Source organism: Tasmannia lanceolata, unplaced genomic scaffold (assembly GCF_043159265.1).
Source record: "Tasmannia lanceolata isolate RefF3 unplaced genomic scaffold, GAP_Taslan_0.1 ptg000002l, whole genome shotgun sequence".
In the NCBI taxonomy this organism is placed as follows: Eukaryota; Viridiplantae; Streptophyta; class Magnoliopsida; order Canellales; family Winteraceae; genus Tasmannia; species Tasmannia lanceolata.
This window is the reverse complement of record NW_027518679.1, coordinates 50,416,589-50,435,096: the sequence shown is the minus strand read 5'-3', so window position 1 is coordinate 50,435,096 and position 18,508 is coordinate 50,416,589. Positions and strand designations below refer to the sequence as shown.

The following is an 18,508-nucleotide window of genomic DNA, read 5'->3' as shown; positions in this document are numbered from 1 at the left end:
TATTTCCATCTCATCCTAATCATTAGATGTTCCCCAACAAGAGGGTTAATTAGGACAACTTTCACCAAGTTTTTTATTTCTTTCTAGATTTAAGTTATATAATGACAAAACAAACATAAAAGTAAAAATTTTATACATATTGGAATTGGAAATCGGGTTTCGGGTCGGGTCGGGTTGCCTGACACCCCAACCCGATTTCCAATTCGGGTTGATTTTTCCCAACCCAACCCAACCCGATTTTTTAAAAAACCCACCCAAATTTAGGTTCAACCCGTCGGGTTCGGGTTGAACCCGACCCAAGTTGTACCCCTAGCTTCTGAGAGCTTTTAAGAACTATAATAACCTTTGACAGTTGTTTAAATAATAAAAGACAAGATGAGTTAGTGCAATTATTAAAACACTGAAGTGCCAATATTAGTAGCCTCAAAATATAGCTATATATCAAGCAATATGATGCAATATTTAATTGTCACCTAAGCGCTTTTTGGGGACCGTAAAAACCCCTTTACAGCTATTTAAATAGAAAAGACAATAGACACGAGCGTCATGTATCAAAACATGTTTGTGTTGAAATCATTTCCCATTTAGGGAGAGGAGAGGTTCGTTTGAATGATCCGGCCGTCACATTGCGCCCTTAGCAGCGGCGGAAGGTCTGATATATTGCGATGTGTTAAAGGTCCAATATTTTAAAAATGGGATTTGCATTTGCTAGGGAATTTTGTGGAAAGCCATTTCGCGGCTCACTTTTGAACGGGAGAACCCCACCTTGGATGAATAAGACAAAATCTGCTAAAAAGCGAACATGTGCGGCTGTTCTCTCCTGCAAAAGTGAGGCCTGAGAAATGGCTTTCCCCGAAATTGCCTAGCAAATCCCAAATTAAAAGTATGGCAGTAGGTTGTGCATGATTGGGGGCGATGATTTTTTCGCCCCGCATTGGGTTGGGTTAGGGTTGGGAAAATTCATCCCGAATTGAAAATTGGGTTGGGGCGTCGGGCAACCCAACCCGAATTGGAAATTTCAAATTCCCATGTAGTAGTGATGTCAATTCCAACATATACATATGATCCTAGTTTATATTAATATTATTGTATTCCATTTGAAGAAGTTCTGTATGTGTTTTTCTTTTTCAACAATGAAATAGTCTCCACAATCCACAATGGACGGTTTGGATAATCCTATAGTGCGGGCCATACCTTACTTTAATAAAGTGAGGAGTGTGATCATCAAAATATAGTAGTGTGGATAACATTTCCTTTTGGTAGTTGTTAGTCCCTGTTTGTTTTAGATTTTGAGAATCGACTGTGAGTCAAAAATTGATTATTGGTGACTCACTATTGGTTCTCAAAATCCAAAACCACCCGGCTTGAGTTGAGGTGGTCAATTGTTGGTACCATATCAAATCGGGTCAACCCGACCTAACCCAACCCGAATTGGAATTCAGGTTGGGTTGGAAAAATGGGTTCCTCGGGTTGGCATCAACTCGACCCAACCCGAGTTGCACCCCTAGATTTGACGTCAACAAGTGTTAGAGTGCCCACAATTCATGTTATAATGTGGGGCGCATAATCCTATAGTGGGACGAAAAACTCCCCTCCCTGTATTGGGCAATTTATTGGGTTACTATCTGTTTATGCTAAAATATGTTTATGCTATGACTCATTATTATCTGTTAAATGCCTTGAAAAATAAAAGGCGTTGACTAGAGTGTCTGCCAAATCCTTTATATTTTAATCATGGTCGCTTGGATCTTACCTTTAGGAAATTATTTTGGGCGATGAGAAATTCGCACCCCCCGCAGGATAATTTAAGTGATTAAAGTCCGCTGCCTACGCTCCTTTACAGGGGTGCGAATTATCCTACAAGGGGTGCGAATTTATCATCATTTTTCTTACAAAAATGCAAGAATTTAGAATGTTGCTATCGCCGCCACTTTATTTTGCTTCTTCCATCGTTCCCCCAATAATTATCTTTTGGGATTTGCTAGGGTCCATCGCAAAAGGCATTTAACGGAACGCATGTTGCACGAGAGAGCAGCCACGTAGGCTCACTTTTCAACAGATTTTGTCATTATTATGAGGTGGCTGCTCTCTCATGCGACAGACTATCCGCGAAATGCCTTTTGCGATGGACCCTAGCAAGTCCCTTATATTTTATATGGACCCACTGAGTATAATAATCAACATGATTATCTGTTATTTGTCTTTCCAACGATTTAGACCAAAGAGACTGTTTGGATCTAGGGCGAAATGTGGTCTCCAACTTTTGTGTAATTTATGTTTTTCCAAGACTTTCTATCCTATTGGACCCTGAATTTTTTTTTCCAAGGTCAAAATTTGGAATTCGCGTGTTGAAATATGCTATAGATCTCTAGTCAAAAACATAAATTATATTTATAGATCTCCAATCAAAAAACATAAATTCTAGGAGCGAAGCCTATTGACAACCCAATGGATCCCAATATAAACTTAGACAAGGACAAGGGGAAGTTGTTTAAGGACCCATAGATATTGCCGATTGGTTGGAAAGCTTATTTATCTCACTATCACAAGTTAAGCTTATTTATCTCAATATCACGGTGAGTTATGTGAGCCGGTTCATGCAAGGCCCTGCCATGGATCATTGCGAAGTTATTCAACATATCATATTGCAAGTATTTACCTCGTAGAGGAGTGGTGCAAGTAGTCAACAAGTAAGACAAAGCATTGGATTCACCTGGAACTTAAGCTCATAGAATAGTCGGTAGTGTTTGGTTGTCAACCTCGTAGAGTAGGGGCAGGGACTGTCATTAGCAAAATAGAGAGTTTGGGAAGAATGAAAAAGAGCTAAAAAGTACTATTCCCAAGAAATCCAAGCAAAATTCGACCTTTTTTGTTTTGTTTTTTACTTCGATTTTAAAAGGAAGAGACAACGGTGACAAATCAGCATGCATGCATGCAATAATTAACCAAGAGACATCCCTAGAAAACTCCAGGAACCAAACAAGGGGTTTTGCTCACATCCCGGTCAGAGGCCAAGCAAAACCCCTAAACCACCCTGGCTTTTGCACAACCAAACAAGAGCATTGGGAAAAGGGCTTATATACAAGAAAAACAATCATTTAAGAACATAAATATTTTTAGACGCAGGAAAGCTCCAATTTGAAAGCATTTGTTTCAAGCTGGGTATGGATTATACCTATGCACCACCTTGCGGAAGAATGTTAAAGACCTCAAGTTAGATAGTGTACTACCCATACCAAATGCTCTTTAAGTTATATAGAGTGAGTAATTTAAGTTAATTTGGTGGGTTCCTCATTGGATAGCCATAATGGCTCTCCTGTAGTCATGTTTAAGTGAACCATTATAAAGAGCTAACCCACAGATTGTCTTTTCTTTTCCTTTCATCTTTACTTGAATATCTTCTTCCTCTTCACTGCAAGTTCTTCTTCTACCTTTTGTATGATCAAACAAATCCAGTGATCTTCTACCATTGAAAATGCCAAACATTTAAGTATTGACTTCTAATTAACTTCTCAGAGTTTCCTTTTTACAGAAATACTTCAACAGATAGAAAGAAAACCTGAATGTTTTTGTTGTAAGATGATCTGAAATAATGAATTTCTGATCAGCTAAAAAAGAAAAAAGTGGATTGTCTCACCAAAGGTAACAAAAAGAGCATATGGTTTTGTGTCCAGCTTAACGAACACTTGAGTCTATTCCTCTCAAGAATCGGATACCATTGCCAATATAAACAGAAGCTGAGCTCATGTGTTTTACTAACCACAAGACTGGAAGTAGGCCAAATCCCCGGATATCTCAATTTTCTGAACTTTTTTATGTTTATTTATGTTAGAAATGGGGATAAGGAAGAGACGGAGAAGAAGAAGAGTGAGGGAGAAGATGGTGAGATTCTCCACTAAGGAGCTCTCCCATGTAATCATGTATATATAGAGCCCAAAATAGGGCAACATAGTACAAAGACTACAATACCCTCACTTATACAAGTAATGACCAAAATGACCTTACACTCTTCAACACTCCCCCTCAAGCTGGAGTGTATATACTATGAAAATCCAGCTTGCTACAAAGACCATACAACAAAAAAAGTACAATAAGCTCATACACACAGCCAGCTTGGTGTAACACTCCCCCTCAAGCTAGTGTGGTGAATACATAATGAAACACATAACAAAAAAAAGGATAGCAACGACCACATTGAATAGAATAGCATGCTCAATGGCCACCAAAGATAACAGCTCCCCCAGAATCAGCACGACAGCGAGAACGGTCACAACAGGGCCTCCCCCTGAATCAAAGCACGATGAACAAATCCGCATACCAATGAGCAATGGAGGCGTCTCGGCAGGAAACAACAACGATCCTCGAACAAAATAAGCATGCCAAAGGCGCGCACATGAGCAACGGCGAAGCACCACGAGTAGATATCAACTGAACAACACATCGCCATGAGAAGAACCACTAACCAACCAACGACGATCAACCAACCAATAGGGCGATATAAATATCAGCCCACCACAACAACCAACCAATGACGGCCACACAGCATGTCGCCTGGAAGAAACAACAAGAAGGCCGAAAGCAACACTAACGACCGGACATATAACCCCAACAACTGCAAAGCCGAAAGCAATGCTAACGACCGGGCATATAGCCCCAACAAAGTGGTTTGCAACACAAACCACTACAACCACAATAAAGGCGTGAAACTACGCCTAGCAACTACACTCACTATGTAAAAGCACCAACAACATGGATTGCAATGCAAACAACAACAACAACAACAACAACAACAACAATAAAGGTGTAAAATTACGCCGAGCAACTACACTAACTATGTAGAAGCATCAACAACATGACTCGCAAAGTGAGTCCACCGACAACCAACAACAAACCAACCAACGCAACCAATGAACCAACCAAGAACCAACAACCAACTACGAACCAACCGAGAATCAACCAAGCACTAACCAATCACCAACAACAACCCAACCAACTCAACCAACGATGATCACAAACCGACCACAACCAACCAACCAACAAACCCACAACTAAACAACAACCACTACGATCTCAACCACGATCAATCCATCCGACAAACTGACCACAAACACAACCAATCCACATTCAACACACACCAACAACTAACCACAACCAACCAACCGAACAACCATTGTCCACCAACAACCAAACAACCAACTAAAAGACTACCAATAAAGACAACAATAAGACAACAGCAAGACAACACCAAAACCACAAGACAATAGCAAGACAACACTAAGACAAAATAGCACCACCAACTACATAATTACACAACTACATGATAACACTTCCCTCAAGTTGAAAGCCAAATGCCCAACTTGTAACGAGAAAAAAAATGACTTTCAAGGCACGATACCTCTCTTAGACATCTTGCCAAACACTTGGTATGCGCCTTTGACATCAACACAAAAGGCATAGAAGACTATGGAAAGAACAAGACAACAATAAAACAAGGATACAACACACTCCATCCATGGAACTCCATGAGGGCTTCAACACTCCCCCTCAAGTTGAGGCCTTCAACTTGCAACGAAAGACGACCTTCAACACACATTATCCCTCTTGGAGATTTTAACAAACACTCAGTGTGCACCTTTGATATCAACCCAAATGCCATAAGAAACAACGAATATAGAGGGAGAGGACAAGAATTGGGATGGAGAAGAAGGGGGATGAGACTCAAAACACGAAAGAATGAGAGATAGAAAAGATTTAAACCATAAAGAAAGGGTCAGAAAACTAGAAAGAAACTGACAACGGATTAAGATGTAGAAAAGAAAAGATTTATGGATTTAGAACAAAAGAAAGAACAAGAAAGGGATTTATGGATGGAGAAAAGGGAACAAAAAAATATACAAGAGGAGACTTTTGTGTTTTTTTGTTCGGAAAAATGGTGGATTTACAAATGGTAAAGGGGTTTGGGTTTAGGGGTTCACAAGATGGAGGTTAGGGTATGAGAGTTATGGAGTTAGGATTTAGAGAGGAGAAACCCAAAAATGAGGAGGGAGTCTCGTCTCGTCTCATCGCGTCTTCAGATAGTGGGAGCGTCTCATCTCGCGTCTCGTCTCGTCGCGTCTTCAGATGGTGGCGGCGTCTCGTCTCGTCGCGTCTTCAGGATACTATGTTGATGATAATGAGATGGAGAGATGGAGTAGAAATGACTCTTCTTTCCTCTTTCTTTCCATTAGGATCTTTGCTCTGATACCATGTTATAAATGGGGATAAGGAAGAGACAGAGAAGAAGAAGAGTGAGGGAGAAGATGGTGAGATTCTCCACTAAGGAGCTCTCCCATGTAATCATGTATATATAGAGCCCAAAATAGGGCAACATAGTACAAAGACTACAATACCCTCACTTATACAAGTAATGACCAAAATGACCTTACACTCTTCAACAATTTACATGAGTTCTGCATATGAAAAAGATAACAGAAATATACCTCGTCACACATCAAATGTTAGAATTGTTCCAAAAATAGCACAAATACGGAAGATGGTAAAAGAAACAACTAAAAAGTTGACAGCAACAACAGCAATACTAATACTATTAGGGGATTTGCTAGGCAATTTTGCGGAAAGCCATTTCGTGGCTTACTTTTGCAGGACAGAACAAGCACCTCGGATGAATTAAATGAATAAGACAAATCTGCTAAAAAGTGAACGTGTGTGGCCGTTCTCTCCTGCAAAAGTGAGCCGGGAAATGGCTCTCTGCGAAATTTCCTAGCAATAATAATAATAATAATAATAGTCTACCACTACTAACACTAATAATAATCATAATAGAGGAAAGTGTTCCTAAGCTATAGCTTATCTAAGTTTATCTAAGCTATAGCTCAAAAACACATGTGGTCCCACATTTTTGGGGGGAATCCAAAGCATTCATTTGGAAGGCCCTTCAATGGATAGGGTGTGTACCAAAAATCAGCCCTATAGGATCATCCTAACCCAATCAAAGGTGGGGTGGAAAATGGACAGACATTGTGTGTCCATGTTTCTACCCATTTTTTCCCTCAACAGATGGCAGGGTGTGTACCAAAAAAAAAAAATAATAATAATAATATTTTCTAGGGACCATCGCACAAGGCATTTCGCGGGCCGGCTGTTGCACGAGACAGCAGCCACCTCAGATGAATTAAATGAATAAGACAATCTGTCGAAAAGTGAGCCTATGTGGCTGCTCTCTCATGCAACAGCCGGCCCACGAAATGCCTTCTGCGATGGTCCCTACCAAATCCCTAATAATAATAATAATAATAAGAGAAACTGACAAGGACTTCATACTCCATTGGAAGGGTCGATTCTCTATGAACTTTCCAAAATACTGTGATGTGATTGAATTTGAAAAGAAAGTGTGCATTATCTTCATGTGAATTATCACAAATGTTATAATTATACAAATCAGCATGAATATGTAATCTCTAAAATCACTTCCATGAGAATTATCTCTCACACACATAAATAGAGAGAGAGAGAGAGAGAGAGAGAGAGAGAGAGAGAGAGTCATACCTTATACATGATGAACATAGACGTCAATAAGAGATACATCTAACCATGGCTTCTGGGATCAACAACCTGGTGCACCTTCCTGGTTTCTGCACTAGAATACTGCCCTACAACCCGGGCATGAGGTATTGAAGCTTCCCCTTTCGCAAGGGCATCCACATTTTCAACCAGATATTTGCTTGGTAGTCTTCCCACTACATTGCCTTCTTCATTTCCATTCCTGTCCAAGAACGCAAAATGTGGGATACCCTCAACGCCAAATTCATCAAGTTCCTGTTCCCACTTTGTGTTGTCGACATTCAGCATTACAAAATTCACGCGGTCCCTGAACATGATGATACCCTAACAAGTTACTATCTACATTTGAATCATCAAAATAAGGATCCACACATATAACCTTTGGAAATGTCCCCAGCTTTATTTCCACAAATAACGAAAATGACTTGAATTTTAAGAAGAAAAAAATGCACATAATGTAAAACATAATGTCTACAATAATGTAATAGCATTTCTGACTTTACTAAGTACCACTGCATGGAAGAGCTGATGTGTTCAACAGTTCAACTTTCCAAAGTTGAAACAGTGTAACCATTTTTGACATTTCAAGGACTTTTCTCTCATTTGAGACAAGGACGTTTTATTTTCAGCATATACTGAAATGGAGCATTTCTTGTATATGTCTCAAATAAATTTTCTAAATGGAATTATGCAGGAATAGAAGACATTACTTGTATTGCTGCTCAACTTTATATACAGCTGGGGCCAATTCTCGACAAACTTCACACCAATCTGCGTAAAATTCCACAACAGTGGGCATCCCATTTGAAAGAGCCTACAAAATGAAGATAATGCAACTTAAAACATTAAATAGTGCGGAAGGAACCAGATGTAATACATCCATAAATACAATATAAGTAGGAAATGATATTTCCAACCCCATTTTTAGCCATACTACAGTACCTACTGGAGTATATTTTCAATGATATTTCAGAAATGATAGAAATTCTCTCTCTCGGAAAAAAAACCACACAATTAATCGTTTCCTTTCCTTCTTCCCCTTCCTTTTCTTTCTGTCTTTCTTTTTTCACCTTAGTTCGGTAGAAATGATCATCCCATATTTGAAGAAATTGTAGCTGTTTATTTCTTAAAAAATGGGTGAAAGGTCAAAATACAACTCTCCCTAAGATTTATACTCAGAGAATCTGGTTGTTCATCTAGAGCTCCATCTTTCTTCCAAGGTTTATAGAGCTTATGTTATGTGGGAAATGCAAAGGTTTTTCTTAATAGGTGTGAGCCGTGGGAGCTTCTAGGTGTGTAAACATGAAGAGGGGAATGAGAAAAGGACCACATGAAAGAGTTTCCTTTTGGTTGCTGATCAGTTTTATTTTTTCTTATTTTCGCTTTGTTATTGAAATTGGCTTACGAGTGAGAGAGATAAATGGTGCCAAAAGAAGAGAAAATCCCACTGACCGATCTCTCCTTCCACCTCCTAATAACCATCAAGGTCTTTGACCTCCTCCATTTTGACAAGGCTTTGCCTGTAAAAAAAAAACATTGCTGAAAGCTATGACGCGCCTTTAGCAGGACCTCTCAAAGATCGCTTGGACTATTTCTAGTTTCAAGGTCCGAACACCTTCAGAGATCAAATGAAAAAATACAAAAGCATGGTCTTTCGAACAAATATGCCTCCAACCTTTCTTTATTCCTTAGTATAACCCCAAAATCATTGATCTCCTCGACTGGAGCTTGTTAAGCTTGAGCAATGGCTTCAACCTTTCATCAGCCCGACAAGCATAGATAACCTGCAAATCCAGAGCTTGGAGCCAGTGTAAACATCCATTTTCTATATCGCTCTGTCCCCGTCTTCTCCAAACATGTTCCTAAGCCTCTTGGAGTTGGCGAGACCAGTCTCCCTCCCAGCCTCTCTTCTACTCTATCGAGCAACATCAGATGGTCTTGAAGATAAAACAACAGATCCATCAATCCCCTTAGATCCATCACGGAACGAAGAATCATCAACAGTGACTTCCAAAACCTGATTTCTGCAATCAGAACCTTTGATTTCCCATCATCTACTAAATACTCTCTTTAAGGAAACCATAGCTAATCACCAAATCCAATCAAAAAATGTAGAAACTCAGTAAGAAATCATCCCTGAAAGGCAGGGGAAGGGTGATGCATTCTTCCTTTTTAAGAAACTAAATTATTACGTGGGGTAGGATGCTTAGTGTAGTATAGAAGATTAAATAACACCATCTCCATCAGCTTAAGCTTTTGGAGTAACTGGTAGTTTCACATGGTATCAGAGCCAAAGGTCCTCTGTTCAAACCTCCTAGATAGCAAAATTGCACATGCATTGGTCAAAGCCAAAAGAGGGGCCACATGTGCCACATGTAGGCCAAACCCAAAAAGAGGGGCCACACGTGAGGGGGAGTGTTAAAGATAGAAGATTAAAATACACTATCTCCATCAGCTTAAGCTTTTGGAGTAACTGGTTGTTTCACACTTGAAAAGCTTTTCCAATCTTTAATCCACGGAAGCAAGCAGTTGTATATCAGCTTGATGTCTTGAAAATACGACTACAATTCTACTTTAATCAAACAAAAATGGACTGTTCACTAAGTTCTTGATTGTGTGAGATTTGAGGATCTGTTCTTTTCATTGATTAGTCTCAGAGCATCTATAGTAGAATCTGTTTTTACATTAAAGGGGGAGTAGACGAAGAGGAGATAATGAGATTTTGGGTTTTTCTAGAGATACGGGTTGTCAGAGAAAGGGGAGGCATTTTTGTGATTTCAGAAATACCACGAAAAAAAAAAATCAACAACCACTTCCACCCCAACTTTCTATTTTCGCCACCATGTCTGTGACCAGGACACAAGGCAGTCCCTCGCACCTATTCTCAACGAATACCCTGCAGATTATACCCCAATTTTTACTTGAAGGTTGGAGATAGGGCATTCCTTCTATGAATTTTATCTTGATCACAAAACTATCAATGCTGATGAACAGCCTCTAGGGTGCTTAAGCATGCATCATCATCATGATTATTATTATTATTATTATTAGAGGAAAGTGTTCCTGCGCTGCAGCGCGGGGAGCTCCCTGCGCTTTAGTGGCTTATAAAGCCTCCCATTCGTCACTTTCTGTGGACCCGCTATACGAACCAATGGGAGGCTTTATAAGCCACTAAAGCGCAGGGAAGCTCCCTGCGCTGCAGCGCAGGAACACTTTTCTCTTATTATTATTATTATTCATAATACACAGGGAATGCTTGCCTTTTAAAATAATGCGCATAAAAACAAACTAAACAATGCATTTTAAGAAGAAAAAAAATGACTGATAGACTGACCTCTTCATATGGTATGGCATTGGCAGATAGGTCCCTCAAAGAAACACCAAATTCTAATCTTCCTGATAAGAAAAGTCCTACTGCACCAAGAGTAGAAGCAGCTGCAATCCGCCTATTGATGTTTTTATTTGGAAATTCAGTAAATTCAACATTTTTGGTAACAGTGGTAGATTCACTTGGGTTGTCTTCAACCACACTAGGCTCGAGAATAGGCTCTTCCTGAGATACCCAAATATAAGAAACCAGACAAGGGGTAGCAGCAAATAGCAAGAAATATAAGCATAGTATTAATGTGAAGGGTAGCAATGCACTTTCATAACAATAATAATGGCAGTAATTTACCTGAATATACTACTCACAACAAGAGTATGCAGCAAGACATTGCAATTCAAGCACACCACATAAACAAAAATAAGGCCCTGTTCGTTTCAGATCATGAAAACCGATTGCCAGCCCTAAACCTATTATTGGAGTTAAATTTAAATGTCATGTTGAGCTAAATAATAGGTTTGGGGCTCAAAATCCATTGTCATAATCGCAAACAAACAGGGCCTAAGATGCAACATCCATGACTATGAACAGATTAACTAGTACTAGGTAGCAAACATGCTGGCTCTCACATTCCGAAGGGTTTAGCATCTGTACATTTTAGCTCAGTTGCAATTCGGTGGCATCGGACATGAATCAGGAAAAGCATACATGGAGGAATAGAAAATCAGTCATAAGTGGGATAGTTGTGATTCTGGTTATTTTCACAGTCAAAATTAAATTCACCCACTTCATACTATATCCGAAGATAATTCAAGTAACTTTAGATCTGGTCATAATCTAAAAGAGGATTCACCTAAATTATGAAAATACAAAGTGAAATGTGGCGAGGTATAGTTTTTATACAGGAGATATTATTGATACTAAAGAATACCAATGGTTTTAAATTTTCACCGAAACTTATAAGAAACGACCAAATTGTTTTCATTTCAATCCCCACCGAAACACCTAATGGAACCAAAATGCATAGCGAAATCAAAACCGTAAGTGTATTAGTGATATACTATACCAGTATGTGTTACATGATTATATTGATTTGAATTGCATGTGAAATGTAGTATATGGATTACATATGTATATTGATATGAATTACATGTGAATTGTGGTACGTATGGAATTATCAGACATGGGCAATATTGCATATCACTAGGTGTTCAATGTCGTTAAAACATTTGGATGGTTTTTTTTGCTTATGTGGTTTTTTACTATGTACTTGTGCTTATTCTAGCACTTCCTGAAGTTTCATCTTAATTGTCCATCATTTGCATATATTTTCATATGTTTCCGTAATTTTACAGGATTTCCACCAAAATTTCCATCTAAAAGTCTAAAACTAACATGTGTTCCATCACAACCGAAACACATGCTGAAATTGAAACTTGAAACCTAGAGAATACCACAGAACACGGGATAAATGCAATTGTGAGTGACAAATTCTGGGTTCCCCTTCATAAAGCTATAAGAACATCCATTAAATTACATATAATTATACGACACATTAACATCACTATAGCTTTCAGCAGAAAGTGGTAATTTCTTTTTGACTAATCCAAGAGGTGAGTGGCAGATATATGTGATGATTTCTTGTTGGTTTGATATTATCTCTATTTTGGTTCAATTTTTTACTCAATTGGAGGCTTCATTTGTATTGCATATCTTCAGCTTATAGTGTCAGAATTTTATCAAATTTGAGGGCTTTTTTTTTTTTTTTTTTTGAAAAGTAACCATGAAATCATTTTAGGACAACCATTATTATGTCAAGGTTTTAATTGGTCCACTTTCTCTTATAGACTACATGTTTATCAGTTTTAATTTCAAAGAATTGGTCCATTTTCTCTTATAGACCAGATATGTTCAGAAGCATCTTTTATTCATGGATATATTATGTAAAGGCTATTTTAGTGATTAAATAATTATCCAAAAGAAGAATTGGTTCATTTTCTCTAATAGACTAGATAGGAGCAGTTTTAATTTCAAAGAATTGGTCCATTTTCTCTTATAGACCAGATAGGTTCAGAAGCGGCTTTTAATCATGGAAATATTATGTAAAGGCTATTTTAGTGATTAAATAATTAGCCATAACTAGGAAAGTGGATTGGTTGATATGATGGCCTTTGAAAATCCCACATTGAGCAATTAACTTGTACCAAATCCCAGTTGCATATCTCTGTGAGCTCTACTGCATCAATTTGTGTTCAAAAATATGAGATCAAATCTCATGTAGTGAATTTTTGGAAACATCTCAAGTAGTTTTGGGACCTAGACATGCATTCCTGGAATCTAAATCCACATGCAGCCTAGGCATCAGAGGAAAGTTAAATGTACATCCAACCATATATCTTCCTCAAAATCAACTGGAGAAATTATAATGGAAGAAAGTTCATTTTTTTTATGTCCTATCTTCACATAAAACAAGAGCTAATAGAGAACATTGTAAATTCTAAATGATTAAAAGTTCAGTTTCTGGCGTCATATCTCCACATAAACCAAGAGCTCCAAGACAACACTGTAAATTATAATAATTCCACCAAAAGTATTAAGGAGTTCCAAACATGGAATCCATCCCATGTTCTGCATAGTACGAAACTAGATATAGATAACTAAGTAATAATCGGCTTATTGAGATCTCGACGAGCACAAGTACCATAGTCATTCCTATTAAATGTCATTACTATTTTTTATCATAAGTACCATAGCCATTTGTATCCTCGTTGCACTGCATGAGATTGAGTAATAAAGTTAATCACTATTTTATTTCTTCCCTTACATTTTTTGTGTGAGACATGGAACCCAAGAGGACCAGCTAGTCCCAGGCTCTTCTAGCTTGCAAAATTTTCGGTTGTCTAGTAAACTATTGGACCAGTTTCCCTATGGCCAGTGAGCCTGTACAAGGTTATTTCCAGACTAAATCAAAGTTCACGATCCCCATGATAGGAAAAACTAGGAGAACTCACATACATTCTTTTCATTATATATACACACATTGTTGGATATTTTCAGTTAAAAACATCCTTTTTCTTGTTACATGTGTAAAGGACTTCCATGATGTTTTAGATGTCTCCATAAACTACACTCAAATACCTAAATTATGGTTCGAATGAAATCAGAAAAACTAGAAAGAGTCACCCATTTAGATCAATAGGAAAGGCCATCAAATAAGAAAAAAATTCACACCAAAATTTACAAGATTGAGTTCATGTTTGGCAACCATGAAAAATCTAGTGAAATCCAATTCCACCATCTTCAAAGCTGCTTTCAACATAAACCACAAATCTCGAAAATCCACTGCAATATACAGCTGAACTAAAACAGAAAACACACATGTAATAGAGATTACAAAAATTCAAGAAACCCAATTTCACAAACAACGGGAGAACTCAACTGAACCAATAAAACCTCTTACAAAAGTCAGAAACAAGCTAAACTGGTGATTTATCAATCAAGAGAATAAAATAAGAAATGGGTTTTGTTGGATTACATATTTTCAATCGAAAAACTAACCGTTGGGGGAGAATCGATTGGGTTGGGGCTTTTCTGACAATATAACCTTTGTTCAGATCGATGAAGTTTGTTCTGAAATCGGAGAGAAGTTCTCAGAGATAGCAGAGAAGAACAAGGTTGGAAGCACGGCGCGAATTTTTGAAGGCCGATGGGATTGGAAGCTACACGCGCCATGAGGAGTCTCTTTGTCTCAACGTTCTCTCTTTATTAATTTAAATCACGCGGAAAAACATAGTCGAGGTTGGGTCCTGCTCTGCAAAATATACATGTGATTCTACTCTGCCTCAAGGATAAGAGCCGCAAACACTCAAACCCGGAGCGACTCGTTCGAGTTGGTGACTCGGATTCTAATTAATAGGAGTTGGTTCAGTATCTCGGCCTTGTTTGGATGACATGAATTTTCTAAATATGTTTGGAAGGAAAAAATATTTTTAAAATTTCTTACTGTTTTACAAAAAAAAAAATTGAACCAACCCTAATCAATTTTACTTAGAGGGGGACATTCAATTCATAATGGTATCTCTATAAATTAACCATAATTATATCATTTTCTTCTAAATTGTGGAAATAAAAATGTAAATTGTGGAAATAAAAATGTTAACAGGAAACAAAATTTTCCATCAGAAAATTTTTTCTTGAGATCCAAACAGGTTATAGAATAGTGGTATAAGTAGTCAACAGAGAGAATACAAACATTTGATTTACTCGGAATTTAACTCGTAGAGTAGTGATAAATGGTTGGTGGAGTGGCCTTCAGTCTAAAATGCGTGTATGTGCTCGGGTGCGCCAGCCTCTCTCGAAACATGAAATCGGAAACTCAATTCGTGGGGGTTCAAATACAGAAACCTTTTCGTCCCATGAGATTGGATTTTAAGCGATTGAGAAGAAGAGGGGAACGACACTTTTTTCCATGGGCTATTCACCTCCAAGTTGTTTGATTGCTAGTTGAGAATCTCCAATGATCTCCGATGATCTCAACATGGGTAACTCCCATTTCTAGTAATATTTCCGAGCCAATTATCAATGCTTTGTTTCGGCCTGATTATTAGAGCACTCAAAATCCAATTGAAATGAAAAATGAGTCCTCCTACCACTAGGGACAATAATTAAGACTCTAGCTCCGGAAGCTGCATCTGTATGGGACCCATCAAATATTAGGATCCAAGGCTTCAAACCTATGATTCCAGTAACAAGGTATCTCACCTCATCTGGTTCGATTTCTAAACACAGGTGATCGGCTAAGAAATCGGCGAGAACCTGACCCTTAACCGCCCTTTGAGGTGCATATTGAATACTGAACTCAGATAATCCAAGTATCCATTTTCCGATTCGGCCTCGTAACATCGGTTTAGATGACATATATTTTAAAATATCAAAACTCGTGACCAAGCAAACTAAAACATGCAGCATGTAATGTCTTAACTTTTAACACGAGAAATACAATGTTAAACATAGTTTTTCAACCCGCGTGCATCTTTGCATGGTCTTAGCTAACATTTGGCTCGAGTAATAAACAAAAATGCTCATATCCCGCATCATCGTCTGTGCCAACAAGCTAACGATCGAATCTTTTGAGGCTGACACATATAGCTTAAACGGTCTGCCCATTTTAGGTGGAACCAAGATCAGTGGCCTTGTCAAGCATGGTTTTAAATTTCGACCGAAATCTGAAATTTTGGATTTCGATCGAGACCGACACCGAAACGTATTTCGATCGAGACCGACACCGAAACGTACTGAAACCGAAAGGCCGAAACTTACCAAATTTTGGCAGAAATTTTGGACATTTCGGCAATTTCGATTTTGACGAAATTTGGAAAAAAATATTAATTTTTTATTCCTATACTGAATTTCTACCGAACTTACTGAAATTTCGGCCCAAAAAATGACATTTCATGCGCCTTTACCGATTTTCGGGATTTCGGCAAAAATTTTGGTTTCGGTTACCCCCGAAATTTCGGCCGAAACCGAAATTTAAAACCTTGTTGTCAAGTACTCCTTGATTTGATTTAAAGCCTCCTGGTGTTGGTGCTCCCACTTGAAGTCTCCCTCATTAATCAACTTCAATTAAGGAGAGAAAGCTTTGATTTTACCTCCAGAGATGGATATAAATCTCCGAAAAATGTTAACCTGACCGATAAGCCTCTAAGAAAAAAAATCTCCGAAAAATGTTAACCTGACCGATAAGCCTCTAAGAAAAAAAATCTCCGAAAAATGTTAACTTGACCGATAAGCCTCTGCAGTTTTTTCTTAGTGGGCGGAGGGGATGCATATAAAATGACCTTGATGTTATTGGTGTCCACTTCAATCCCCCTTTGGTGAACCTGAAAGCCAAGGAAATTGCCAGCAGAAACCCCAAAGGCGCACATAATTAGTAGTACCCTATTTGAGTTTTGTACATCATTGTACTCTACCAGGTAAGCTCACTGATCCTTGCACACCTGATTTTGTTTAATTTGATAATCATTTTAACATTATGTTATTGGCCTACGCTTAATCCATCCATATCCAATTTAATTAAGTGCACTGATATCCTTGTAATTGCTTTCAAATCATTGGTATCTATAGTAATTTTATAGTCAATATTCTATTCAATCCAGACCGTGCATTGTGCATAATCAATGGCAACCTAAATTAGGTCTTACAATGTGCTCTTGAATGAAACTTTTTGGCCCTCACTTTTGCTTCTGTGTGTGTAATTAGATTCATTGATCTGAATGAAAACCACAAGTCCGGCCAAATGCTGTTGAGAATACTTTGGTTGGATTATCCTATACTCTTGATCGGAAAAATTGAACCGTTGATTTTTATGTTCATTTATCATATGCATCGGATGCCTGTTCAGAATGAGTCGAAGATCATGTGGGTCTGTATCGTGATGTTCTACAAGGTCAATGGTGTTAGTTTACTCTTTCTTTGGTAGGTAAGCTGGGATTGAACCTCCGACCTCTAGGTTGAAGAACAAAGCCTTGACCATTGAGCTAGAGGCTCAATTCATTTCCCTATAATCTTTGTTGGACCCAAAACTTGTCTTTCACCCTTGTTCGTGAAAGTAGATTAGAGGCGGATCAACGGAAGACAGAAAAATTGCTATGAAATTTTTGAAAATTACAAGAAAAAAAACACTAATTTTGTCAAGAAAACTACCAATAATTATTAATCTCTGCAAAACTACCAATAATTATAGAAATCAAATTAGTAAAAATAAATCACTCAAGAGAAAGGATAGAAATAGCCTGTTTTAATTGATCGAGGCACGTCAGAAATGACGCTCTCCTTAGAGTTAAAACGCCCCATCTGTACTGGGTTTGCCGCGTTTGGCTCCCAAGATTCAACCATCTTTCAAGATCTCTTCTATGCAGGGAATTGATCTCACGAACTCATTATCGCCCGTATCGCAAACAACAGTAAAAAATCACGAAGAAAATTGTTGAAAACCAAGAACAAAGATGTGGGGGTTTTCTTGAGAACTGATTGTTTTTCGAGGAGACCATTCGGAAGAAGAAGGCACGCGTTCTCAAATCCATTTGAGTAGAGAAAGCTGTTATAGATATTAAAAGAGTGGACGTTTCATACGTTCCTAAAATCTCTCCCACTCCCCAAAATATCTCATAACGTTTTACATCTTCTAACTTCCCTAATAAATACGAAAAGATATGATGGAATAGATTTATTAATTTTAAATCAACCAAAAAATCTAACAATCCCCCGCATGATGTAAAATTTAAAATATACAGGCAGACGACTTTACTGTGCAATGGGTGTAGGTATCTTCCCTACTCTTTGTGTTATGCTACGTGTCTACCCTCTTTAAAATAATAGCTATAATCTAATGAGGAGATGTAGTCGTGTAGCACTCTTATTTATTAGATAGGGAAAAGATTTTGCTAGGACTCTTATTCAAGAAGAAAGTGACGATTAAATAATGCTAGAATGAAAGGAAAAAATATCTCTCTCCACAATTTCTAATTTTCTATTGCTCTACCCTGGGCTGTATTTTTTCACGGTTGCTTTTGTCTCCCTTGAAGTATGCACTCACGTTCTCTATCTATTATGTGCTCTCTA

The 18,508-nt window shown here is 38.1% G+C and overlaps 1 protein-coding gene across 2 annotated transcripts; it reads right to left on the bottom strand.

The window, feature by feature from the left end:
- Positions 1 to 2,740: 2,740 nt before the first annotated feature.
- On the bottom strand, positions 2,741 to 14,722 carry HCF164 (Thioredoxin superfamily protein). 2 transcript variants are annotated; one of them, XM_077379205.1, is made up of 5 exons: positions 14,444 to 14,722; positions 10,895 to 11,113; positions 8,271 to 8,374; positions 7,546 to 7,867; positions 2,741 to 2,780 (listed from the first exon to the last, which is right to left on the bottom strand). In XM_077379205.1, the coding sequence occupies exons 1-4, from the start codon at positions 14,615 to 14,617 to the stop codon at positions 7,585 to 7,587; spliced, it is 780 nt and encodes a 259-aa protein (XP_077235320.1). In that variant the 5' UTR covers positions 14,618 to 14,722; the 3' UTR covers positions 2,741 to 2,780; positions 7,546 to 7,584. The 2 variants fall into 2 exon arrangements, with proteins under 2 accessions (XP_077235320.1, XP_077235311.1); XM_077379196.1 differs by lacking the exon at positions 2,741 to 2,780 and having other exon boundaries at positions 7,372 to 7,867.
- Between the last annotated feature and the right edge of the window lie 3,786 nt (positions 14,723 to 18,508).